At 49.8% G+C, this 27499-nt stretch overlaps 1 protein-coding gene across 6 annotated transcripts in view; it reads left to right on the forward strand.

Annotated features, from left to right (window-relative positions):
• Positions 1–27499, forward strand: part of AK8 (adenylate kinase 8) — a 134466-nt gene that overhangs the window by 21448 nt on the left and 85519 nt on the right. For 5 of the 6 annotated variants that reach the window (XM_081590795.1, XM_081590796.1, XM_081590800.1 and 2 more), the window contains 3 exons: positions 23340–23421; positions 23963–24034; positions 24504–24704. In XM_081590795.1, coding sequence (XP_081446921.1) covers positions 23340–23421; positions 23963–24034; positions 24504–24704 — 355 coding nt within the window. Of the gene's footprint in view, positions 1–18927; positions 19307–23339; positions 23422–23962; positions 24035–24503; positions 24705–27499 lie in introns of those variants that run through there. The other variant, XM_081590801.1, reaches the window with a different exon arrangement.

Below are 27499 nucleotides of genomic sequence, written 5' to 3' on the forward strand. Positions count from 1 at the left end.
AGGTATGCCGGCAATGAAGTCTCTTGCTTTTCTTTCATCTGAGAACGTCTTTATTGATTTTTTAAAATTTATTTTTTCATTTTCGACTGAGCCCCGAAGCATGTGGAATTTTAGTTCCCTGCCCCCTGCAGTGGAAGTGCAGAGTCTTAACCACTGGACCACCAGGGAGGTCCTGAGACTGTCTTTATTTTGCCTTCATTCCTGAAGGATATTTTTTTCTGGATTCAGAATCCTAGATCGACAGTTTTTTCTTCCAGCACTTTATAAATGTTCCATTTTACCACCGTGGTTTCTGGTGAAAATCTGTAGTCATTAGAACTCTTATAAATAACACATCTTTTCTCTCTTGCTGCTTTCAAGATTGTTTTCTTTAACTTTCAGAAGTTTAACGATGATACGTCTAGGTGTGGGTTTTGGAGGACTATTCTTTGCAGGGTTTGCTGAATTCCTTGAATTTGTAAGTTCACGTTGTTCTTCAAGCTTGGGAAGTTTCCAGCCGCGTCTTCTTCAAATAGTTTTCCGCACCGTTCTCTCTCTCCTGGCTCCCTCCGAGACCCCGGCAGCATGCAGGTCGGGTCAGCCTGTCAGTGCTCCCTCGTGTCCCTCACTAAAGCTCTGTTCTTTTCTCCTCTCTGTTGACAAGATTTCATCATTGGTATTGAACTAGCTTCGGGCTCATTAAATCTCTTCTCTCTCATCTGAACTCTACGGTTGAGCTCATCCACTGAGTTTCACACTCTGACTATTGCAGTTTTCAGTTGTGAAACCTCCGGTCGGCTCTTCTCTCTTCCTTCCATTTCTTGGCTGAGACTCGCAATGTGTCCATGGTTCACGTGGAGCTCTGTTGTCGCGGTTGTTTTAATAACAGCTGCTGTCACGTCTTGTCTGATAATTCTAACAGCGGAGTCACGTTGGTAGTGGCGTCTGATGCCTTTTCCCACGTGAGCTGACGTTTTCCTGGTTCTCCCTGTGCTTAGTAATTTTTAAAATTCTTTCTTTCTTTATTTATGGCTGGGCTGGGTCCTTGCTGCTTTGCGGGCTTTTCTCTGCTTGTGGAAATGGGGGCCACCCTCCAGCTGCGGCGCACGGGCTTCTTCATGAGGTGACTTCTCCTGCCGTGGGGAACAGACTCCAGAGCACAGGCTCTGCGGTTTCGGCTCCCAGACCCAGTTGCCCCATGGCACGTGGGATCCTCCTGGACGAGGGGTCGAACCTGTGTTTCCTGTATTAGCAGGCGGATTCTTTACCACTGAGCTACCAGGGAAGCCCTGTGCTAAGTCATTTTGTATCCTGAATGTTCAACATATTGCTCTGAGGCTCTGAGTCCTGCTTGAATTGCATGGCAAATGTTGATATTTTTGTCTTAGCAAATGACTGGCTCGGTTGGGCTCCGGTCATGAGTTCTAAGCACCTTCTCTGGGTTGTGGTTCCACCTCAGCTCTCAAGCCTTTGTGATGTTGTGCGGTTCTCTCCTGCTCTGCACTGTGTGGATGCCGGAGGGCCCTGGGCACTGGTCTGTGCCGTGGCTGGTTTCTCAGGGAGGCTGGAAGGCTGGGGTCGGACCTGTGTGTGCGCAGCTCGGAAGTGACCAGGAGTCCATAAAGAACTTCGTCTCGTCCCTTTCCTGCGCCCCCCCCCTGCTGTCCTCCTGGTGGCCTCCAGCGCCCTGGGATTCCTCGATTTGGCCTCTCGGTCAGAACGCCGGGCCTTGATGTACCCGGCTCTGCCACAGTTCTCCTGTGACTACACTTGCGGCCAGAGCCAAGTGGTAGGAGGACAGCGAGACGAGAGACTCACGGGGCTTTGCTGCGTTCTCTGGGGCCTGGAGAGGAGGGGGCCTGCGCCTATGGAGTTTGAGGCCCCTGCAGCCCCCTTGTCACTGTGACTACAGCAGGAAGGCCTCAAGGCAGGAGTGCAAAGAAGCAGAAAAGGAGAAAGCACAGGGAGGTTTCCCTCACTCTCTCTGCTTGTCAGGAGCCCCCTTTCGTATTGCTCAAGCCAGAAAGAGGGGCTCCCGGCCTGTCTCTGCCCCTCCCTATGGCCCAACTCAGTTTCAGGCCGCCTGGAGAGACCAGGCCAGGGGTACTGGTTTTGTGGCATCTTGAAGTCTGGTCTACTTACTCCTTGGAAGGAAAGTTATGACCAACCTAGACAGCATATTAAAAAGCAAAGACATTACTTTGCCAACAAAGGTCCGTCTAGTCAAGGCTATGGTTTTTCCAGTGGTCATGTATGGATGTGCGAGTTGGACGGTGAAGAAAGCTGAGCGCCGCAGAATTGTTGCTTTTGAACTGTGGTGTTGGAGAAGACTCTTGAGAGTTCCTTGGACTGCAAGGAGATCCAACCAGTCCATCCTAAAGGAGATCAGCCCTGGGTGTTCATTGGAAGGACTGATGGTGAAGCTGAAACTCCAATACTTTGGCCACCTGATGCGAAGAGCTGACTCATTGGAAAAGACCCTAATGCTGGGTAGGATTGGGGGCAGGAGGAGAAGGGGATGACAGAGTATGAGATGGTTGGATGGCATCATTGACTCGATGGACATGGGTTTGGGTGGACTCCAGGAGTTGGTGATGGACAGAGAGGCCTGGCGTGCTGCAATTCATGGGGTCGCAAAGAGTCGGACACGACTGAGCGACTGAGCTGAACTGAACTGAAGTCTGGTCTGCTTCCCAGTTCCCCTGTTACGGTGCACTTCCTGAGTCCTCAAAGAGCACCCCCTTGCGTTCCGTCCATGCGTTATAGCTGCTGTCAGTGGAGGTGACAGAGTGTGTGTGGGGTTTTCCATCTTGCCCAGAACCAGAACTCGTATGCTTTTAAAAATATGTGCATATATTTTTAAAAGATGTATGCATGCATTTGTGCACGCGCATGCACACACATGCACACACGTGCACACACTTGCTTAAATGATGGAGAGGCCCACATCTGGTAAGACTCCTGGGCACCTCTCCAGGGCACTGGTGAAGGAGTGGCAGTTTTCACAGGCTTGCACTTCACAGTTCTCAGCCTTGTGGGTCTAAATCACAAGAGAGACACAAGTTGGCTGCAGTTTGATTTTCAAAGCCTGGTCTGAACAGGCTTATTTCCTCTGACTTCAAATTATTGCCTGCGAGTGGGTGGTCTCCCACCACCCAGGAATAGGCAGGCGCCCAGAGTTCAGAGGCTAATCTACATCAGGGGGGAGACACAGGCCAGATCGTAAATATTTTAGGCTTTGCAGACCACATAGTCTCTGTTGCAGTTACTTAACTCTGATGTCATGTGAAAGCAGCCATACATGATACACAAATGAAAGGGCATGGTTTGTTCCAATAAAACTTTATTTGTAAAAATAGGCAGCAGGCTGTAGTTTGCCAATCCGTGTCCCAACTGCTACTTTCACATGATGATAAAAACACTTCTGCTCTGTCTCTTCAGTTCTAAGTAAAAAGCAAACTTCCACCTTCCAGCAATATTAGGAGAAAGGCCACTTAACCATAGACTTTCATGGTAACCAAGTTCCCGTGTTGTGACCCGGCTCCCAAGTCCCCTGGCTTGATTCCGCCCACTCTAGTTGAGCGCCCACTGCAGAGACTGCATTGTCCTTCCGGCTGGGACCCCTACCCCCTTCCCCAGTACATCTTCTTCTGCAATCCCCATGAGCAGGGTGGTCCCCCGGGTCCTGGGCTCACAACCTGCCATTGGAGACAGAGGTTGACCCAGAAGGTTAAACAAAGCAAGGTTAACCGAGAAGGCTTGTGATGGGGCCACAAACACAGGCCCAGGGGAGTCGACTTGTCACTGGACGCTCTCGAGATGGGGATGGGGCAGTCTGTGGAGGGGCCGCCTTGGTCAGAGGGGACGGCAGGCAGGACGAGGCAGGGCTGGGAGTACAGCCTCCCCCCCACCCTCACCACTGCCTTAGTTCAACCAACCTCAGCTTAACTCTTCCTAAAACTGCCCACCCATGGATCACCCTCTCATCTGGGAATTCTGAGATAATCTGGAATAAAGGGGAGGGTGGAGCACCCTAAATGACTGGAAGCTGGCCAGGACTTCCTTGTGCAAAATGCTCAAAGGCTTGACCCGTAATTGCTGCGAACTGCAGAGTGGAATAAGAGTCTGGTCTTGTAGACCCCGGGCTGCTCGTGTCTGCCCTTCTCCCTCTCTTTAGAACTGGGCTGTTTTTCGTCTTCACCAACACTACTTGTCCCAAGACTTTGACCAAGCAGGTCAGGGTCACTTTTGAAATTAGTGTTCTCAAGTCACCCAGACCAGAACCCTCAGCAGGGTGGAGGCTGTGGTTTGTTTCGTTTTTTCAATTGGAAGCATTGTTTATATAATATATGTTACAGATGTACAATAGAGTGATTCACGATGTTTAAAAGTTATACCCCATTTATAGTTTTTATAAAGTATCTGTGATATCGCCTATGCTGTACAATGTATCTTGTGTGGCTGATTTTGTGAAGATTGTTTGTGCCTCCTCGTCCGCTGCCCTGTCTTGTCCCTCTGCCCTGCTCGCTTCCCACCGGGAACCACTGGTTTGTTCTCGGTTCTTCGTTGTCACATTCACCAGCTTGTTGTATTTTTTTAGGCTCCACGTATAAGTGATATCATACAGAATTTGTGTTTCTCTGTCTGACTTACTTCACTTAGCATAATGCCCTCCAAGTCACGCTGCTGCAGATTTCTTTCTTTTTTATGGCTGAGTGATATTCCATTGTATACACGCACCATATCTCCTTTATCCATTCTTCTGTTGATGGACACTTAGGTTATTTACTTGTCTTTGCAATTGTAAATAATGCTGCTATCAACATTGGGGTGCATACATCTTTTCAAATTAGTATTTTGGGTTTTGTTTTTTTTTTTTTACTATATATCCAGGAGTGAAATTACTGGGTCACATGGTACTTCTGTTTTTAGTTTTTTGAGAAACCTCCATACTGTTTTCCACAGTGGTTGCACCAGTTAACATTCATGAGGGCTGTATTTAAAAGCCTAGCTGGGGGCCCAGTGGTTAAATCTCCATGCTTCCAATGTATGAAAGCATTCCAGGGTGCTTGAGTTGGATGCCTGGTCAGGGAACCAGGATCCTATATACCATGCAGTGTGACCAAAACAAATAAAATAAGAGCACATCTGGACACAGCGTTGCAGATCAGCAAATTCCACATGCCAAAGCTCCTGGGAGCAGGATATCGTCTGACTGGCTGTGGCCATGAACGCGTGGGCGAGGAGCACGTCTTCAGTTCCCGTCCCAGTTCCTGTGAGCGGCTCGGGAGCCAGAGTCACACCCCTGCCGAACTGAAGTCCCGGCGGACATGGCTGCAAGGTCGGATGCCTGAGTTTCCTACAGGCTCTTGTTTGTTCATCCGTTTACTCCCGTGTGCACTAAATGCCAAGACTGTGAGCAAAAGAGTGAAACGCCTGCTCTCAAGGAGCACAGATTCTAGCTGTGGGGAGACAGATGACAAACCAGATGAGACATGCCGTTGGGATGTTAGCTAGAGATGGGCGCCTGGGAGGACATGCTTCCAGAAAGAGGGCCCAGCAGATGCCCAGCAGAGAGGGGTGTCTAGGGGAGAGAAGGGAGGCCTCTGGGGGACCCTCCCCAGCCCAGACCCCTGAGCTGTGCAGAAGGCCAAGGGCGGGATGGGGGCATGCTGGGAGGAAGGGAAAAAAGGAAGCAACCACTGTCATGTTGTCGATGACCTTGAACCGACTTTCATGAAATCTGGGCATCTGGACACTGAGTGACCCCCCAGAGACGCCATCCTTCCCAATCTCGAAACATTCAAAACAAGTCTTAATTTGTGAAAGTTATTAATATAAGTGACTGTTAAATATTTCCAGGGTGTAAGTGTTCAGCCTAGACTTCAGAGGCGTGCGATCAGGAGGTTGGATGGTTGGGTGAGTCCCACTGGTGAGATAAAACCCCTGGAACCCATGACACAAAGATCCAGCCACAATCCAGACACGGGAGCCAGCTGGCCTGGGCCAGTGTTCATATAATTGTCTATTTAAAAGTTTTTTTGATCTCTGTAAGTTACTGAGTCATGGTTTCTGGGGAAAGCATGATGACACTCTGATTTCAGCTGGGCATCCCATTTGTCCTTGGTGATCTAGAATGGCCTCTAAACACGCATTTAACTCCTGTAAGCCTTTCTTGAGTTTATCTGCAAGTCTGGGCTGCACAGCTGCAGTGTGGACAAAGCGTGAGACCAGGCATCTCAATTCCTCACCAGCAGCTACATCATTATCAAAGTGGTCAGAACACTTACGAATATCATTAATTAATCACATCACCAAAGGGGCTTGGTGATGGTGGCAGTTGTTGTCTGGACTCCAAACAAAAGCATGGGAGGCCAGTCTGGTGCCTTGTCCCCTGCACCTCACCGTGAGGACACAATGCAGAGAGGCTGTGATTATTACGCTGTTGATGGTGACCACTGATTGGGGGTCTAGGACTGAGGGCCGCGTTCATGATCTCGTTTAATCTGTGCAGCAGCCCAGTAGAGGTGGGGCTGTCATCATCCATGTTTTAGGGATGCAGCATCATAAGGCTTTCAGGGTCTTTCCCAGAGTCCCCACAGTCAGCCCCAGAACTAAGAGGTTTTTGGCCCCTCTGTTCTTGTCTGATCATCACTCGACTATGTCTCTCCAGCGAGTACCTCACCGCCCTTGGCCTCTGTGTCTCCACTGGGCTCAGACTTGAGCTCTAGAGCTCCTTCTAGCCTGACATTCTGATTCCAATCATGTCCAGGCCATTGTTACCTGCCGAGTAAAGAACCATCTCCTTTAATTTGTTTTAAAATTTCTTCTGAGCTTCCAGGGGCATCCAGTACCTTTTTCATCTCTTCCCAGTGGAGACAGAATTTCAAGAGGAAGAGGTGAGGAGCTTAATTATGTGCTCTGTTTGTTGAGAAACAAAACAAACCCTCATCCAAAATAAACAGGCTTTCTTGCTTTTAGGGAGAAAAATGACACATATGCATATTCATTTGTATGATAATTATTATTATTTAGCTACGCAGGGACTGGATGGGTAATTCAGAGCACAGCAAGGAGGCAGGGAGCAGTGTTCAGGGAGAAAGATGCAATCACAACCAGCCAGGGTTCTCTGTTAATGTTGCCTTTCCCCCCTTTTTTTCTTTTTCCTTTTTTTTTTTTGGTCTAATGCAATGCTCTTTGAAGTGACCACCAAATACATTTAAGAAAGAGAAATTAGCGCTTTGTATCGAAATTATCGAAAGCAGGTGGGCGCTACATGTCAGGGACCCATTGCCTTTTCTTTAGGGGCAGCCAAGTTCTTGGAGTCCAAGAGTGCCCGGTGCTTGAGACCATGTCTGTAGGGCAAGGGAAGCCTAGAAGTGAGGCAGGGGGTTCAGGAAGTCTGGGGGAGGCTCAACACCAGAGAGATTCCAAACCTCACTTTGACCTCCATAGTCACTGTTTGCCTCCACTGTTTTTCAAAAAAATGTGTTTATGTCTTTGATTGCGCGCAGTCTTAGTTGCAGCACGTGGAAACTAGTTCCCTGACCAGGGATGGAACCCAGGCCCCCTGCTTTGGGAGCCCGGAGCCTTAGCCACTGGGCCACCAGGGAAGTCCCCCTCCACTGTTTTTTGGATTACTAAGAAATCCTTTCCCTCTTTGGCCCCTAATCCATCTCCCACAGCTACCAGGGTTTCTTCCTAATCCTTTCTTCATATTGCTTCTGGAGGGTTTGCTTTTCAAAAATGAACGAATTTATTTCTTCACTGCAGAACATTCACTGGTTCAAAATTCACAACATTCCCAGTCCTCCTCAAACTCCTGTCCCCCAGCCACCTGGCTCCCCTCCTGGAGAGATGCTGATACTCTCTGGAGAGCATGTCCTTCAGAAGATTATTTTATACTTAGAGAAGCATTTGTCCTCATTTTTTTTTGAGTTATGGTTCCAATTTGTTTTTTCATTTTTTAATTGGAGTATAGTTGATTTACAATGTTGTGTTAGTTTGGGGTGTACAGCAAAGTGATTCAGTTATACATATATGTATATTAATTATTTTTTAGATTCTTTTCTCCTATGGGTTATCACAGAGTATTGAGGCGAGTTCCCTGTGCTACACAGTAGGTCTTTGCTGGTTATCTGTCTTGTATGTAGCAGCATGTTTATGTTCATCCCAACCTACTGATTTATCTCTCCCCCCACATTTCCCCTTTTGTAACCATAAGTTTGTGTTTGTCTGTAAGTCTGTTTCTGTTTTGTGAATAAGTTCACTTGTATCATTTTTAAAAATTAGATCCCACCTGTGAGTCGTGTCATACGGTATTTGTCTTTCTCTTCCTGACTGACTTCAGATAATCTCTAGGTCCATCCACGTTGCTGCAAGTGGCATTATTTCGTTCTTTTTTATGGCTGAGTACTGTTCCATTATATGTGTATACATACACCACATCTTTATCCACTCATCTGTTGATGGACATTTAGGCTGCTTCCATGTCTTGGCTGTTGTGAATAGTGCTGCAATGAATATTGGGGTGCATGCATCTTTTTGGATTATGGTTTTCTCCAAGTATATGCCCAGAGTAGCATTGCTGGACTATGTGTGTAAGTGTTAATTGCTCAGTCGTGTCTGACTCTTTGCAACTCCATGGACTGTAGCCCACCAGGCTCCTCTGTCCATGAAATTCTCCAGGCAAGAATACTAGCGTGGGTAGCCATTCCCTTCTCCAGGGGCTCTTCCTGACCCAGGGATCGAACCCAAGTCTCCTGTATTGGCAGGCGGGTTCTTTACCACAGAGCAACCAGGGAAGCCCCTGGTGTGATGGTGTTGCGTTATCTAATACTTCACCTTAGCAGATGAGAGAGAAAGAGTCTCCTTGCCGGCCACCGTGTTGGAGAAGCCTGTGGGACATTCTGGAGGGCCCGACGGCAGTCCCCAGCCTCCAGCCAGCAAGGAACCAGAGCCCTCAGTCGCAGAGCAGTGTGGAAGGAAATTCTTCCACAGCCTGAGCTTGGACGCAGCTGGATCTGGAAGCAGTTCTTCCCCAGTTTGGCCTCCAGATGTGAGCGCAACCCACTGACACCTCGATGGCTAAGACTCCAGCAGAGAACCCAGCTCAGCAGTGCTCGGACTCCCCATCCATGGGAACCATGGGGTGAATGTGTGGTTTTAAGCCCTAAGGTTGTGGTCATTTGTTACAAAGCAACAGAAAACTAACACACCCACGTTCTCTTCACTGAGATAGCCCGCCACTCCTGCTGCATAGCTGGCCAGCTGCTTCTTGATTCTTAGTCTCAGGGCAGAGTCCCTCCTTCAGGGAGACTGTTACATGAGCCCATAGCATCCTTCTCTTCTCTGTGAGTTCTGTGAAGGCAAGGTCCCATCTGTGCCCGTCACCACAGAATCCCACAGCAGCTCCTGTGGTACCTGGGTACAGACTCAGGAAATATCTATGAAATGAATGAAAAAAGGAATGCCATTCACATAATTCCATGAAATCTGTTCCCAATTTGCTGTTGGCCCAAGGAGGGGAAGGTGTTTAAAATCCATCGAGCCTGCTCCATGGAATGTGAATGTTCTAGTTTTGTTGGTAGGAATAGATGATTACGTCTGAAGATTATTTTCCATTATCAGGACTTTCAAGGTTCATGTTTGGCCGTGGTCTTCTCTAGCTTGATTAGGTTCAGCCAGTGCACCCAGGGGTGGCCCTGCACCACCAGACCTGGGGTTCCAATGTTTGGGAACCTGCCTTCTCTTGGGTCTTGGGATCCTGTGCTGAGGCTACCTGTGTCCTCCTCCTTCTCTCTAATAGACTGTAACAAGGACAGACCATCTGGACACTTGATTTTGAAATAGTAAATAACAGCATTTCGTAGAAGTCACTGTGCCTGGTGGATGAATTTCAATTTGTCTCACCAACTTTCTTAAAAACAAATTTCTTGAAAATATTCGTGCCTAAAACATTTTCTGAAAGGGGAAACTGAGGCCTGAATGGAGGAAGGGGCTTAGTCTAGATCAGGGGACCCGTGGGCCAGGAGAGGTGTGGACCGCCCCCTCTCCTGGCTGCCAGGCTGGGCTCTAGCCCCGGACTCAGTCATCTTGTGCCCGCTCTTTGACAAAGGCATGTCCGCGTCCGCAGGACCAGACCGAGTTGGAATGTGACCGTCCAGACCTATCTGGGCCAAGAGGCAAAGAAGAAATGTTTGCATGTAGGGTCAGCCGCCTCCCCCAGCCATGGGGAGGGAACAGCTGTGACCGATTGTAAAGGTTCATCAGACAGTGGGTGTTTCATCACCCCGAAAAGGCAGAGCCCTCCGCAGACGGCTCATGTTCACCTCTGCTGGCCCTCGCATACCTGGGCTGGGGGGCGGCAGCAGGACCCGGGGGAGAGGGGCAGCTGCTGGGGCCCTGGCGTGGCTGGGTGTGGGTGCCCTGGAGCTGCAGGCAGGCTGAGAGAGCTCTGAGGGGTGCAGCCCACTGTACAGCCCTGAGCCTGGCCCGAGGCCCATGAGGCAGGGTTACCCTGCTTTCCTGGTGAGGTGAACAGGTGGAAGCAGCAGGAAGCTGTCTCCTCTGCAGTTACCCTGGGCGCTAGGGCGGGGCCTCTGCTCTCTGGGTCCGGTGGGCTACAACCCATCAGTGAGCCCGCAGCGTGATTCCAGAATTGTTGTTCCAGTGAGTTCTGCAGCGTCCCACATCTACATGGATGAGAGCTAGCAGTTAACTGTAGTGCCTGGGGGTAAAACAGAGACATCTGAGAGCCAGCTGGAGCCTCCCCGCCCCGGCTTCTGTCTGTATGCTGTGACTTTTCTTCCCTCCTCTGAGCTGCCACATAGGCTGGAGTTCCAGGGCTCTGGAGGTTAGGGCTGCTCCTTGCCGAGTGTCAGGCCGGAAGCCCCTGCAGCCTGGGCTGGGCCGGGCAGCGGCCTTTAGTGGGAGTGAGGCGGGGGGTGGGCGTGCTGGGGGCTCCCGTGGCGGCCGGCACCCTCCGCAGCCGTGCTCCGGGTCGCAGCACCTCTCCTTTCCGTTTCCCAAACCAGGGTGTTCGGAGTCCCACCCACCGAGTGGATAACACACCCTGATAGCACAGACTCACCTGCTGTATCTGCTTCCCCCCCAGGGTGGCCAAGCAGAGGCCTGCGTTCAGGGTGCTGAGTTCTAACCATCATCTCCTCATCCCCAGCCCTGGGTCAGGAAGTCTTCCCAATGCCCCCACCAAAGCAAAGACCCAAAAAACAGAACCTGTCCCCCCAGGACTGTGGTTAGTTCAATGGAATGTAGACAGGCCCCGACTTCAGCGAGTTCAGAAAATACCACCTGGCCCCATGACTCGTCAGCCTCTGGGATGGTGGCGAAGATCAGGAAGGAGGCAAACGAAGTCCAGAACCAAGCCCCGCACAGGTGCTGGAGCCACAGCGGGTCCATCAGGATGAAGGTACAGATTGCGGTTCACCAGCCTTTCCCTGCACACGCTGGGGGAGAGTCACTGCCACACTCGTGAGGTCTGGACGACCATCCTGCGAGGTTTCTACACCCAAGACTCCTGGGCACTACTGTGTGGCAGGGACCATCCTCGGTCCCATGGGGGACAACAGAATGAAGGAGCCGGTGCCCGCTTTCACGGGCCGGCGCTAGCAGTGCAGGTAGGCCTTTAGCACTGATTCCTCCTGCTGTGCAGGGCAGGAAGCTGCAGCACCCAAACCCACTGCTAATGTAAAGGAAGGACACGTGTGTTGCCTGGAGGAGGAACCACTTGCTCTTCCAGACGGATGTCCAGCAAGTTCAGTGTCTGCTCCACGTCATCTCCCTCCTTAAACTGAAGTGACATCGCCAAAGGCAAACCTCTGACCACGCCCCCAGCTTCCTAAGTTGGGGAGAAAATCCGCAAGGCAGACTGGAAGGGGGGGTCGCTCCCCACCCCCAATGACCAATGCCGGGTGGAGGCCTTTCCTTTACAGAAAACTCAAAGCGAGCCTTTGCATTCATAGGTTAACTTCTTTTTGAAAGTGAAATTCGCTCAGTTGTGACCGACTCTTTGCAACCCCATGGACTATACAGTCCATGGAATTCTCCAGGCCAGAATACTGGAGTGGGTAGCCTTTCCCTTCTCCAGGGGATCTTCCTGATCCAGGGATCGAACCCAGGTCTCCCGCATTGCGGGCAGATTCTTTACCAGCTGAGCCACAAGGGAAGCCCAAGTGTACTGGAGTGGGTAACCTATGCCTTCTCCAGCAGATCTTCCCAACCCAGGAATCGAACCGGAGTCTCCTGCATTGCAGGCGGATTCTTCTTTTTAATCTCATTCAATATACTGGAGATATTCAGTTATTTCATGAGAAAGGAGGTGATGCTGAAGCATACGTTTTTTAAAGGTTTTTTAAAATTTGATGTGGATCGTTTTAAAAGTCTCTATTGAGTTTGTTATAGTATTGCTTCTGTTTTATGTTTTGGTTTTCTGGCCAAGAGACGTGTGGGATCTTAGCTTCTCCGCTCCGGCGATGGAACTCATGCTCCCTGCATTGGAAGGCGAAGCTTTAACCACCGGACCACCAGGGAAGTCCCGCATACTTTTGACTGTGGACCAAAAGTTTAAAATTTACTTGGCAGGTTTCTAGAGTCTTGTTTATTTTTTCCTGTTTGCTCTCAGATTTATGCTTCCCTGCCCATAACGGGAGTCCGTATTTTATAGTGGAAATGCTGTCGGAGCGGAGGAGCCCGATTCTGGTCGGCAGAACCACCCGCTGTTTGTTTTATTTCTCCTGGCGGTGTCATTGGGCTGGCATTAATTACCGGGCTCCTGTCCTCCAACAGAGGGAACGCAGAATTTTCCTGCCGTTGTTCTGATGCTCGCGGGTTGGTAGATGTCACCCGCGGCCTCTGAGGAGTGTGGGTTTATTGATCCACAGCTTTACTGAGGCCAGGGGCCGTATGTTCCTCTCCTCCAGACACAGCCAGGAGGGCGGGGCCTCCGAGGGCGGGCCTGAACTCCACTCCGAAAACTTCCGGCCTGCATCCCCGTGCAGCAAGGCTCTGGGGGCCAGGGTGTGTACGGGCGGAGCTCAGTGAGTATCTCCTCGTGGGTCCCTTGCTTGTGGGTCTTTCTGGACCCTTTGTGGTGTGATGTCAGGCTGGTTCGTGGCATGTGTGGCCCACTTGTCTGCATGCTGAGCAGCAGTGTCCGGGTGCTGTGTGGGCCGCAGGTCCTGCGACGCTCTCAGGACCCCTCTCACTGCCGTCGGGGAGGAAGAAGAGATGCCTGCAACACGGGGCAGAGCCCGACATTCTAGCCCCAGAGAGCTCTGGAGGGGCCCAGTGGTACTAGAGACAGGAAAGGACTTGGGACCACCGACCACGTCGCCCTTGACTGGATGATGGATCCAGAGGCCGCAGCAGGAGGCCTGCCCCACCCCGAGAGCTGGAAACGGCCCCCAGGAGGGGCACCCTCAGTCCCCCAGTGCCAAGCTCTTGGTGTGACTTAGTTTTCCGGTCAGGGGTCAACCCAGAAAAGCATGGCGTGTGCCCAAGGCTGGAAGCGGTGCCAGCTGCCGTCTTCCGTTCAGTACCTGCCATCAGCCAGACCTCTAGCCGGCAGTTCCCGCTCATCAGGGCACCTCACCCTGAACACCAGGGTGATGCTGCTGATAATGTCAGCATTATCCCCACTTTGCAGATAAATTGTTACGGCTGGTAAGGGGGTGTCCAGGGTCCCAGCTGGCTCAATACTGTCCTTCAGTGGGCTTTGAAAGAATTGCAGAAACTAAAGTGACTGATTTTGAGCTATAATCCGTAACATATTAACTACCTCCAATTTGAATTATACATAGTACTGGCAACCACTCCAGTGTTCTTGCCTGAGAAGTCCCACGGACAGAGGGACCTGGCGGGCTACAGTCCAGTGAGTCTCCAAGAGTCGGACACAACTGAGCAACTGAGCACAGCAGAGGACACGCTAATAATGTTAATTATAAAGAAGCATATTGGTTAGAATACCAGAGCGTATGTGCATATGTTTTTCAGTGTGCTTTTGACTTGCTGAGGCTGTGTGGCAGTCACTAGTCTCTCAGCTGACGAAGTCTCCCTCTCTGAAGCAGGCCCTGTCGCGTTCTCCTTCCGACACTTGGTCAGCTTGGGTTTTTCCTGGAGCAGCACCCTAGGGCCTAGTCTCTGGCAGCAGAAGACCACGGGCCTGAGTTGAGATGAGCTTAGGAAGGGGTGGAAAGTGGTCTGGGCTTCCTCGCGGGTTGAGAGTGAATGTCCCTGGGGACTGAGCCCGAGGAAGAAGGCGGTTCCGCCTGGGAGAGGGAGTGAGGGGCGGCGGGACCCCAGGCGACTCCTCAGACCTTGCCTCTCTCTCCTCTCCAGATCCACTGTTCCAGGCGCGGCTCAGAGCCAGGCAGCCAGCCCCTCGACTCCCACCCCTCCCTCGAGCTGGCGCGCTCTCCCCCTCGTCCTGGGGCCTGAAGAGCTTGGTGGGTGCTGGAGGCTGGAAAGGGCCCAAGTTGCCCAAGGAAGTGACACAGACATGCCAGGGACAGTGGGACAGAGGAAAGTGACCCGCGGTGGCTTCCCCCACGGCAGCTGCTCCCGGTGGAGATGGGGCCCAGAGCGTCCCCCAGAGTCCTGCCCGCCTCTCGGGGCCTGAAAGGGCAGCCTTGTAGTCACCCGCGTGGAGACGCGGCCTCTCTCGGTGTTGTGGAAATGCATGTGCTTCTGCACCGCAGGTTGTTCTTAGAGGGGAGAAAGGCCCCCGTGTCCCAGGAGCCTGCTCCATCATCCCCGCTTCTCATCAATAATCTGACGCAGTCATTGCAGGGACTTTCTTTTAGGGGGTCTGACTGCCCCCATTTTATAGTGGAGGATGCTGAGACTCAGGTCTTAGGTAGTTCATGAGCACAAGGCTACAGGCTTAGAGCCCAGATGTGGCCACGACTCTGCCTGGGGCCAGTGCTTTCCCTGCCCCAAGGGTGGGTGTGGGGGTCCCAGGACAAGGGGGAGCGACTGCAGCTCGAGAAGGAGGTGGAAATCAAGGGGCTGGCTGCTTGGCTCTGAGCTGCACCTGGATCAGTGGATTTGGAATGGAGAGAGAGGTGAGGTCCGAGGAACCATCTGGGGTCCGTGGAGTCCGGGCTTGCAGCTTCTGAGAATGAGGCCAGGAGCTCTAGGCGGACACGCACACCCAGCTTAGACCCAGCACTTGGCCTTCAGGGTGTCCTTGGAATGCCCTGGGAGAGGAGTCATTTCAGGTGTTGATCAGACCTGACAATTGTGACCCCCCCCAAGCTCTGCCCCCACTGCCTGGTGGGGATTTTCCTCTTCTTTTCATGATTTTGGGGAGCTGGCAGAATTTCAGAGGAGAATCAGGCTGCAGGGTTGCAAGTAAATTATGATGTTTTCATATGCAAAGACCCTCAGAGGCAGGACAGTCCCTCTTCCTGGTTGATGCCTATTTTCCCTGCATAATTATGAACAGCGGGCTGTTTACTCTCAAAATGTCTTTGTTAGAGCATAATTGTCTTTGCTAGAAGTTCCCTGGTCCAAATCCTCTTATTTTATAGGTGACGTTCAGTGCCTTGCACAATCAACCAACCAATTAGAAAAGAGCCCTAAGTGACCAGAGTTGGGTCAGCCAGACTGGGGGTAGGTAGTTAAATGGACCAGTGACCGATCACCCCCAGGGCTGCCTAGCGGACAAGTCCCCAACCGAGGGCTTCTGAAGTTTTTGGTATGAAAACACAGTGTTCTGCACGCAGTGGTGAATAAATACACTAGTGGCTGAATGGATGGACGGACAGGTGAAAGGATGGGCCCTTTCCCACATGCTGGCTCCTGACTGTGATTTCAGGGGTGCAAGCTCCCCTGGGAGGCCCCCAGTGAGGCTCTGGCAAACAGAAGACCAGCGGGAGCGGGTCTGTAGTAGGCCACAATTCACTAGACTCTCTCGCTTTCAGCGAAACGTGTTTTTCCCAAGTCTTTGTTAATTAGAAAGCTTTTCTTAGTTCATATCCAGAATGCCAGTGACTGCTCTTTCCAAGAGATTGCCTTCTCATTTACTTTATTTTATTTATTTTGGCTCTGCTTGGCCTTTGTTGTGGCAGACAGGCGTTCTCTAGCTGCGGTGCGTGCGGGCTTAGTTGCCCAGCGGCATGCGGGATCCTTGCTCCTGGTCCAGGGATCAAACGTGAATCCCCTGCATTGCAAGGCAGATTCTTAACCACCAGACCACCAGGGAAATCCCTGAGATTGTCTTTTTAAATGAATTCTTTATATTAATTTCTACAGTCCTAAGTGGGATGCCTTCTTGAAAGGGGGCAGAGGGAAAGAACAGAGTTCGCCTTGGTCAGAATTATAATGACACTAATAAAACTAGTTAACATAGACTGGGCTGTTTCTTCATGGCCAGACACTATGCTTGTTTTGTTGTTGTTTGTTTGTAGTTCTCATTTAGTCATCCTGGCAGCCGTGGGGTAGATGGTTGTTAGTGTCCCCATTTTGCAGAGAAGGAGAGCAAGGCCCAGAGGTGTTGAAAGGTGGACAGTGGGGAGATTAAACCAGTCCATCCTAAAGGAAATCAGTCCTGAATATTCATTGGAAGGACTGATGCTGAAGCTGAAACTCCAGTACTTTGGACACCTGATGTGAAGAGCTGACTCAATGGAAAAGACCCTGATGCTGGGAAACATTGAAGGCAAAAGGAGAAGGAGGTGGCAGAGGATGAGAAGGTTAGATAGCATCACTGACTCAATGGACATGTATTTGAGCAAACTCCAGGAGACAGTGGAGGACAGAGGAGCCTAGTGTGGTGCAGTCCACGGGGTTGCAAAGAGTCAGAAATGGCTTAGCGACTGAAAAACAACAACAAAAACCTCTTAAACATTCACATCTGTGTTTTACCAAATTTCAACACCCTGGAGATCAGTGGCTTTTAACCAGAAGGACCCAGGAGTACGAATTTTCCCAGATTCGTGTTTGTTTAGAAACCATCAGGCGCGTGTCACTGATTTGCCAACACGGGTGGAACCCGGCTCCGTCGGTTACTTGGAAACACCATTCCCGCAGGCCTCAGCCTGTCTGAGCACAGGCACTGAAGACAGCTGGGCAAAGCCTCGTGGGGTGGCCGAGCCAGCGTGCAGACGAGTTCCAGTCCATGGTGTGCCAGTCTGGAGCGCCGGCAGGTATTGCCTATTGTTTGAGATTGAACTTCAAAGTCAAACATCCCGCTAGTCATCTCTCAGATGAGTTGAATATGGAAGGTGTCCTAAGATGCCACAGCAGGCCAAGACTGGCACGTTTCTGTCTGAACCAGAGGAACCAGTACTGGCTCAACGTGATGTCAGCTTTTTTGTAACCATCAAAATACTCTCATCTTCCTTACAGTTGTCTTGAAACACATAAGTTGCCCAAACTGGATCTTCTAATATGCATTTCTTTTCTGGCTGATCAAAATCTCCTTTTCCCCCTCTTCTAGATAGTGGGAAACTGTACAACATTTCACCAGAAAAAAGTGAGGGAGGTGGCAGGCCTACGAGGCATCTTGTGACATGTCCCCAGTTCAGACTTTGAGCTGAGTGATCTGATTGATCAGACCCAAACCTTCAGCCTCAGATTGCCTCCCTGGGACCTCAAGGAATCAGCCTCCGGCTCCAGGGAACGCCTGGGATAGAGCCTCCGGAGCCTGCAGTCAGAGCTGGGAGCTGGAGTCAGGGCGTCCTCCAGAGAACCCAGGAGAGTGCCCCGACTCTGGTCTTTGGAGGAGAGGGGAGGAGACAAGGGCACCACATCAAACAGGCTGAGGGCTCAGAGAGCAAGAGTCCTGTGGTGTGAAGTTGCTAATTGCGCTTTAATAATAGTCAGGAGGGCAGGAGAGGCCAGTGTTCACACAGAGTGGGCCGCGCTCTGCGGGGGCCCAGCCACGTTCCCTGGGCTGGCGGGCTGCTTTGCTTCCCTTTTTTTTTTTTCCATCTGTGACATCTGCTCGGTGCTTGTCCCTCCTCTGATACCGAACCCCTCGCAGCTGTGCAGACCTCCAGCTCTGTGCCTGTGCAGGAGTGCCCTGAGCATACGGCCTTTTTGATGTGTGATAAAACAGAAGCGAGCCACGGGGGTATGGCGAGCGAAGGCCTCGGAATATCAATTAGCCTGCTCTGAACAAAGCTGCGGCTCCGGAGCAGCAGAAGAGACATTTCACTGAAGTGTCAGGAAGATGGATAACGTATTCTAATTAGGGACTGACTGCTACCTCGGCATCCAGTCGCTCCTGGAAGTCAGACCCACGACCCTCACGACGCAGCTCGCCTGCATCCCATCGCGGCGGGGCACGGATGCTGCTGACTGATGGATGATTTCCTGCTTTGCCAGAGTTTGCGGCCAGTAGCTTGCTCTCAACCAGAACTGCTGTTTCCCCTTGAAAGTGTGCTCCATTTGCCACCAGGCAGTTGCGAGTAACCTCTACAAAGGGAGGCGCTCTGGGGGACTTCCCTGGTGGTCCAGTGGCTAAGACTCTGCGCTCCCCCCGAGTCTGACCCCTGGGCAGGGAACTAGATCCCACATAACACACCTGAGAGCTCATACGCCACAAGTAAAATCACCATTTGCACAACTAAAGGCCCCGCGTGCCACAACAAAGATGGCAGATCCTACACACAGCAACTAAGACCTGGCACAGCCAAATGAATAAGTAGTTTTAAAAAGCGGGGAGTGGGGAAGAGCTGTGGGAAAGATCTGTTCCAGGCAGTAAGCCTGGGACTCCCATCTCGAGGACGCTTCTCGACCCACATTCCCTGATGTAGAGGCCTTGGTCACTGTAGCCTTCCTTCCCAGGCGAGCTGAGGCGGGGACAAAGGGTCTCCATGGCTGCACTAGTGGGGTGTGGGTGCCGCCCTAAGAGGGCAACAGATCATGTCATAGAGTGACTGGGTGACTCCTTAAGACTGGCTCGTCAGAGAAGGCCTTTCTGAGGAAGCAGCATGCAGGCTGAGGTCTGAATGCTAAGATGTAAGGTTGATGGGGAAGGGGAAGGAGGTGTGTCCTCCAGGGACCTCGTTTCTTTGCACCTTGGGTGATTGGACCATCTCCCTGAGTCTGACAGCATAGACCTGGAGAGCCAAGGTGGCCTGGGATTTGCTTCGAGCCCCCCGCCTTCTCCCTCCTTAAATGTCACGTCCGCACCAGGATGACGCACGAGCGAGGCCAGCTAATTAGGAAGATGTTCCTCACTTTGCTGCACTTTCCCTGTGTAATTGGAAGGCCCGCTTTCTCCAGTCAGCGAGAGCTGTTTCCCTGAATAGTTCTAAAAGCTTTGGACCACATACTGATATCAGCTGCAAATTTATGGGTGAGATTATAATGATTGCTCAGTAATGCAATATTAAAAGCGGAGGTCTTTCTCGGTACTGAGCAAAGGCGGAGTTCCACCCTCCTTTCAGCTTCAAAACCGGGATTTGAAACAGAATTACCCGCCCCGGTCCTGGAAGTGGTCAGTGGGCTCCTTCTAGATATGGAACAAATGAAGGGGTCTGATTGTAGCCAAAGTTCAGAACATTTTGGTTCGGCTTCCAGAACTGTAAGTTGAGGGGGGGCGGGTTTCAGAGCCCACACCTCCTGGTTCCTTTAGGGGTGCTGACATATGTAGGTGTTTGCTTTTTTTAAGAGCTGCAGCCAACACTTGGCTATAACAAGGACTTGAGGGAGCAAAAGGCTGTTAAAAATCTGGGGCTTTTTTTTTTGCACTTTTGCTTCATTAGTTCTAGAATCCAGGGCCTCCGTGGCTGCGTGTTCTCCTGCATAATTTAAGAAATTAATGAAAGCGTGCCTGATTTTTCCAACACTCTTTACTCTGTAAATTTGTTTAGCTCTTTTTTAACTGTCAGTTGAGGCTATTGGAGCCTTAATATTTCAATATTGAAGAAATGTGACCCCTCCTCCTTTTTTTAAAGAAAGGCATTCCTTGCCCTCAACCACATGGTGTTCTACACATTGGGTGTTGTGAGTTGCAAGTGACCTTAGGTCTGAGTTTATCCCATCAGTCCATCCTTTCACCTTAAAGCAACCAAGTTCTTATAATTGCTGAGAGGGCGGGGCCTATGGCAGGGGGGAGCCCCCTTCTGGGAGCCAGCCTCAGAAACCTGAGCATCCGCTTGGGATTGCCTGATGCCTCTCACTGCAGATCTAAGGGGGACCCAGTGTTTTGAGGCAGGAGCCCGCTATGTCCCCCCTTGCCTGGTAAATGAATAAAGCTATGCTTTTTTACTGTACATCCCCGAAAGGAATGGAGGCCTGAGATAATCTGTGGCTTTATTTCACTCTTCCAAATCTTGCTTTACCTGACCATCACGTTGAAGGCATTAAGTAGTATATATGTGAGGGCTTCCCAGGTGGCTCAGTGGTAAAGAAGATCCCCTGGAGAAGGAAATGGCAACCCACTCCAGTGTTCTTGCCTGGGAAATCCCATGGACAGAGAATCCTGGTGGGCTACAGTCCACTGGGTCACAAGAGCTGGATATGACTGAGAAACTGAGATGCATGTATAACTCTAGATTCAAGGGATTTGAAAAGACTGTAGAAATTGTTTAATGTGGATATTGTTGGGGGACATCAGAAAAAGAGAAAAACAACATAAACAAATGGGAAGATAATTTTTTTTGTCACGTGACTTGCAGAATCTTAGTTCCCTGACTAGGAATCGAACCTGGAGCCCTGTCAGAGAGAGTTAGCCCTGCGTCCTAACCACTGTACTACCAGGGAATTCCCAGGGAGATGTTTTGACTTGATATTGTAAAAGTGTCCATCCTCTATAAATTAATCTCTATATTTAATGTCATTCCCAACCTTGTAGAATTTATATGTTTGGAACTTAACAAAATAGTCTTCTGTCTACCTGGAGGAACAAATTTTTTTTTAAAAAAGGAAATGAAGGAGGAGCATCTCCTACTAGATAGAACAATAAATTATGAAACAACAGTAAGTTAGACAGTGTGAGTCTGACACAAGAGTCTATAGGAAGAAAGATGCCAGAACCAACATCACACCAGCATGTAGACTGTGTTAAAAAAATTTTGATATTTAGAGGGAAGAGGGGCTTCCCTTGCAGCTCAGTTCATAAAGAATACACTGGCAATGCAGGAGACGCAGGTTTAATTCCTGGGTCTGGAAGATCCCCTGGAGAAGGAAATGGCAACCCACTCTAGTATTCTTGCCTGGAGAATCCCATGGACAGAGGAGCCTGGCCAGCTATCCATGGGGTCACAAGAGTCAGACATGACTTAGCGACTAAACCAACAGAGGGAAGAAGATGGCTGTTTCATAGATGACCCCGGGATAGTTGGAAATCCACATAAAAATAGATTAGGTCAGGCCCACATCATTTTTGAAAAAAAAAAAAGTGGCTCTATTAAATATACTATTTCAGGGTAAAGAATTAAACTGTTAAGAGAACACAGTTTAAATGCAGGTGAATATTTACCAGCTTTTTCAGTGACAAGGGCCTTTTTATACATCCACTCAACACCAGAATCTGAAGAAAAAAGCACTGATTGATTTGGCTGTAAACTTATGTGTTAAAAAACACATACACAAAATTAAAAGGCCAAAGCCAAACTGTGGAAAATGTTGATAGCTTTGTTTGCCTCAAGGAGTCTCTGGTAGCAGTTGCCAAAATAAGTTAATATTCTTAATATGTAAAGAGTTCTTGTGAACAAATAAGAGGATAAAACCCCAAGGGCAGAGTGAATAGATGACATGAATGGACATTTTGGAAAAGTGAAATTTCAAATAACCAATGCACACATGGAAAAAATATTGAACCTCATTAGTGCTCAAAGAGATGCAAATTAAAAGAGCAATGCTATGCTATGTTGCTGGACAGATTTTCCCTGAGATAGAGCCTGACAGTGACCAAGATGCAGGGAAACTAAACAGGTAATCTGCCATTGGGTTCAGAAACTGATGGGCAAGTTTGTAGCATGATGTGGCAAAATGTATCAAAAATGATAAAAGAAGGTATCAACTTTTAGAAATTTATCAGGGTTTTTTCTTTGCAGGGAGCCATACTGAAATGCATGTGGGATCTTAGTTCCCTGACCAGGGATTGAGCCTATACCCCCTGCAGTGGAAGCTGGAGTCTTAACTACTGGACCACTAGAAAGTCCCTAATAAATAGTTTCTTGTTTTTTTTAAAGTAATGGAATGAAACTAAATGAGCAGCAGTATATGATTCGTTAGCATTTGGCAGGTCAATTCATGCAATGCTTGGCAGCTGCGAAAACTCCCAAGAGAGGAGAATTCTGTGATGTGGGAAAATGTGCATGAAGTATTCTCACTATGTGAAAAGAACAGATTACAAAATAGTATGTACAGTGTGATTTTTCTCCCTCCACTGCCTTCCCCACCCCCAACCGGGAAAAAAAGATATCCATATGTGAAGCCTGGAAGGAGATACACCAAAGTGTTAACAGTGGCTAGTTGTGGGTTGGTGGTATCAATCAGCGACAAGCATTATTGTTTCAACTCTGTAGTATTTTCCACATAGTGTGCAGCAATCGTGTGTTCCCCAGCTGATCCAAGAAGATGCCTGAGGAAGTTCAGCCCTAAAACAAGTTCACTAGGAACAGAAACTTGAACTCAGGCCTCCTAATGCTCTGTTCGTCCAGGACTTGTGGGCTTTTGTTTTGCCCCTGATGGCTCCTTGCCTCTCAGGATGGCTCCTTGCTTCTCAGATAGAGAAGCTGTCTTTGGGAAATAATCCAAAATGTAGAAAGAGCCACAACACAAAGATGTTCCTTGTGATGTTATTTATAACGGTGCGAATGGTCAGTGGGTGAAATGTCCAGTCATGGGGCATAGTTCAATAAGTAAGACAGCTCACCGGTGGGACGTTATGTGACCAGTGAAGAGGTGGGTCAATGTGAAAAAAATGCAGTGTGGTTATAACATGGGATGGAAAAAAATCAGGACAGAAGATCTCGACATTGTGACTGTCATCACAAACGTCAGGTTCAGAAGGGAAGTGATGTTATGAGAGTGATTGTTAAGTAAGGTTGATGCAGCTATCAGAAACATTTATTTTCTCTTGTCTTAGAAGTTCCAGTCTTTCTAGAAAGGTATGATATGATATTCCTTTTTTTTTTTTTTAATATTCTTTATTTATTTAAATGTGCTGGGTCTTTGTGGAAGCCTGTGGGTCTTTAGTTGGTGACATGTGGGATCTTAGTTCCCTGACCGGGGATCAATCCTGGGTCCCCTGCATTGGGAGCACTGGATCTTAGCCACTGGACCACCAAGGAAGCCTCAATATTCTTTTTCTAATAATTCCACCCACCCAAAATCTGAAAAAGTAAACAGGTGAGCCTCTTTCCACATCCTCTTTCTAGGGCTGGATTCTGGACGGCATCCCTGAGACTCGGGAGCAGGCTCTGACAATCCAGACCCTCGGCATCTCCCCGAGACACGTCAGTGAGTAGCCCCACCCACCAGAGCTGCAAACCCCAAGAGTGAATGCCTACCCTCTGCTGTGTCAGCGGCTCCCCATGCCCACCCTCAGCCCCGTCGCCACCATCCAGGAGGGGGGTTGATGGGCCTGTGACCTGGCAGGAACCAGGAGGACCACACAGCCGAGTTCTCCAAGAGCTAAATGCATTCGGGGCTTGTGCTTAGGAACCTAGGGTTTCGCTCTGACCCTGGGGATTCCCTGTTTCAGGAAGCCCCCCATCTCAACCACAGGAAACTCTGAGAAACCACTGGAAACTGGAAACCACTGAGAAGCTCTCTGTAGGAAATAATCCCAAATGTGGCAAAAGCCTTCTGTACAGGAATGTCACAGTTATTGGTGGCCCTGAAGGCGGTCGGCAGGCAGTGTTCACATGTGGGCGACCTCTGTCCTGAGATTCCGTGTCTGTGTTCTGACATCTTTCTTAAGGGGTTGATGGGGATGGAGGTTGTTTTAGTGTCCCTCTGCCCACTGTGTCTGGTTTGGCTTCTTTCCTTCTTTGCCCAGTCGTGCTGAGCGCTCCAGACACCGTCCTGATTGAGAGAAACTTGGGGAAGAGGATCGACCCTCAGACTGGAGGTATGGCAGTCTCCTCCTGCATCCGCCCGCCCCAAGGGATCTCAGAGGTCTCAGATCCTAATCACAGCCCCTACTCCTCACGGAGCACCCCCTCTCAGCTTGGGGAGCAGACAGACCGAGGTTTGTGGTCCCTGCCCCCTTGTAGCCGTGGGACGTGGGAGGAGTTGCCCAGTGTCTGAGGCTCCGTGTTCTCACCTGGACTTGAGGCTGAGAGCACCAAGCCCCGCCTTGTGATCCGATCTCCGTGAGAAGGCAGAGAGCTTGTGGGTGGGTGCCTGGCACAGAGTGAGCGCTTAGAAAGTCACCGCCACCCTTCCCCTCGCCCCTAGCATCCTCATCATGCAACGGGGGAGCAGGCTGAAGCCACCTCTGGGGTGGGCGGACCCGGTGGGCGGACCAGCATCCCTGGGACCTGCAGGCTCTGCTTCCAACGGGCAGGTGACTCTAACTGCGTCCCTCTCTCTGGCAGAGATCTATCACACCACCTTCGACTGGCCCCCCGAGTCAGAAATCCAGAACCGACTGATGGTGCCCCCAGGCATCTCCGAGGGGGAGACGGCGCGGAAGCTGCTGGAGTATCACAGGAACATCGTCAGGATCCTGCCCTCATACCCCAAGATCCTGAAGGTCATCAACGCCGACCAGCCCTGCGTGGACGTCTTCTACCAGGGTAAACCCAGACGGCCCCTCCACCTGTCTCGTCCCCACGTCACTTCATCTGGCAGCGTCCGGATGTGCCTGGGAGTCAAGTCGTGGGTGGTCCAGGGTCCCTGCCCAGAAACAAGTGTGAGGTCCCCAAGAGTGTCCCCATCAGAGACTGTGGGCTGACACTCGACACCCTGAGTGGTCATCGGGCTTGACAGTGGAGCAGGGAGAGGCGGGGGGCGGGGTGGGAGGGCAGGGAGCATGCAGGCTTGCCCTGGGGCTTCCCTGGTGGTCTGGTGGTCGGGACTTTGCCTTCCAGCACAGGGGGCCCGGGTGTGATCCCTGGGCAGGGAACTAGATCTCACATGCTGCAACTAAGACCTGGAGCAGCCAAGTTAAATAAATAAATATTTAATAAATATACAAATAAATTTTTTAAAAAGGTTCACATAAAAAGCCTTTAAAAGAAAAAAGAAGAAATCTTGCTCTGAGGATCAGGGAGGAGAAAGAGAAAATTAATAAAAATTAAACAAACATACAAACCAAACCCACCACTGCCACAAGAAAACAAACAAACAAAAAAAAAGCAATACACGTCAGGTGTCCTGAGCCCATTGAGGAGAGGGAAAGGAGCCCAATGCCAGGCACAGCCCTGCCTCGGGAGCAGTAACAGATGTTCACAGCAGTTTCCCAGAAAGTGGCTGAAACAGGCCTGTTTAAAGGCCGGGGATCTGACCATTGAGACCTCAGGGCCAGGTGACATGTGAATGAGCCTCAGCCCTACCACACATCAGCTGTGCCATCTGTGGCAACTCTGGTAATCTCTCTGGGCCTCAGTTTTGTCATCCCAAAAATGGGCACAAAGATGGATCCTTCCTCACAGACTTAGGTGAGGCTGCGCTGTGTGAGATCCTGCGAAGCAGGCATCACAGCTGTGAGCCCAGGGGCTGGTGCAGAGCAATGGCTCAGTGAGTGTCAGGCACTGCTGTCATCATGATTCAACATCCAGTCCTGAAAGACAAGGAAATTAGAATAATTCTCTCCTAAAGCAGCTCTTGAGAGTCCCTTGGGCAGCAAGGACATCCAACTAGTCCATACTAAGGAAATCAGTCCTGAATGTTCATTGGAAGGACTGATGCTGAAGCTGAAACTCCAATACTTTGGCCACCTGATTCGAAGAACTGTCTCATTGGAAAAGACCCTGATGCTGGGGAAGATTGAAGGTGGGACGAGAAGGGGACAACAGAGGATGAGATGGTTGGATGGCATTACTGATTCAATGGACATGAGTTTGAGCAAGCTCCAGGAGTTGGTGATGGACAGGGAGACCTGGCGTGCTGCAGTCAATGGGGTCACAAAGAGTCGGACATGACTGAGCGACTGAATTGAACTGAACTGAACTGAAAGCCTCTGTGTTATCATTTTTTATTTTTAATTTAGTTTTTCCTTTTATTTATTTTATTTTTTCAGATGTACCATGTGGCTTGGGTATCCTAGTATCTTGACCAGGGATTGAACCCCAGCCCTCTGCAGTGAAAACGCAGGGTCCTAACCACTGGATGGTCAGGGAATTCCCCTGGTTTTTTTAAAAAAAGTTTTGCTGAGCTTCACACCCAGTCAGCCCTTTCTGTGCAATGCTGTGGGTGCCTCGGAAGATAAAAATACCACTGCAGGGGTTTTAAGATACTTGACAGTTTTCAATGCCCTTTTTTGGTATATGCTCTTAAATCTCTTCCAGAGACATTCAGTTTTGGTGGGGAGGTGGTTCTGAGCTCCCTAGTACTGCCAGCGAGTGTCTTTGCTTTACCGAGAGAGCAGAGAGCGGCACAGCCTCGCTCTCCAAGGTGGGGGTCAGTGGGCGAGAGGGGGATGTCTGCAGGGTGATGCTACTTTGAAAAATGCCAGGCTTACAGATGCCTTGTAAATTTCCAGTGATTTTGCGTCTCGGAAGGGTCTTTAGTAGCAAACACTCCACTCCGAAGATAAACAGCCACAACATTCATCTTATGCCATGATCCTGAATTTACACATTAATTACTTCCAAATTACTTAATGAAATTTAAAAGTTCATATGATCGTTCATAAAGAATTCATGCCTGGAATTGTAAATAAAAATGTGAGCATCTGAATATTAATTATTATTAATTAATAATGCAGAGAGATAAATTGAAAATTGGAATGCAGAATTCTCTGTGTTGTTTTTTTTTAATCTCTCTGCAGTGCATCCAGCAACCACATATTTTTAAAAAGAATAATTAGATGTTGAGACTGTCTGGGGGATCATTACTTCTAATTAACTTAGTTATTTACTGTAAATTAAGCATCATTTGTAAGCAGGCTGCTTTGCCTGTAGTATTTGTGCTCTTCAGATGGGCTGGCTCCTGGAAGGTCTGAGGTAAAGATAGCCTTGCTGGAATCTCTGTCTCCCGGGTTGGTCTCGCTGGTGGAAAGTGTTACCTCTGGCAGTGGGCTTGGGAGAGTGGCCCCATCCCTGCCAACTCTGCAAAATGCAGACAAGAAAAGCACCTCCCTTGGGGGACGGTGCATGGATCAGATCAGATGAGGCTGGTAGAGAGTTTAGCTTGGCAGGTTGTCACCCTGACCATGAAGACAGATAACCTACCTGGGCCTTTAGTTCCAAGACAGAGAGGAATCGTAGTATCCCTAGTGAACCATCCAATCAAAAAAATCCCACAAAGATCTGAGACTTCAAAATTTGCCCAGTGAACACACCCCGGTAGTTCTCAATTTTGTCCCCTTCCTTCCCTGGGGATAATGTTTGGAGGCATTTGCGGTTATCACCACTAGGGGGCGTGCTAC

The sequence above is a fragment of the Giraffa tippelskirchi genome, chromosome 4 (assembly GCF_054371585.1).
Source record: "Giraffa tippelskirchi isolate mGirTip1 chromosome 4, T2T-mGirTip1v1.2.pri, whole genome shotgun sequence".
Classification (NCBI taxonomy): Eukaryota; Metazoa; Chordata; class Mammalia; order Artiodactyla; family Giraffidae; genus Giraffa; species Giraffa tippelskirchi.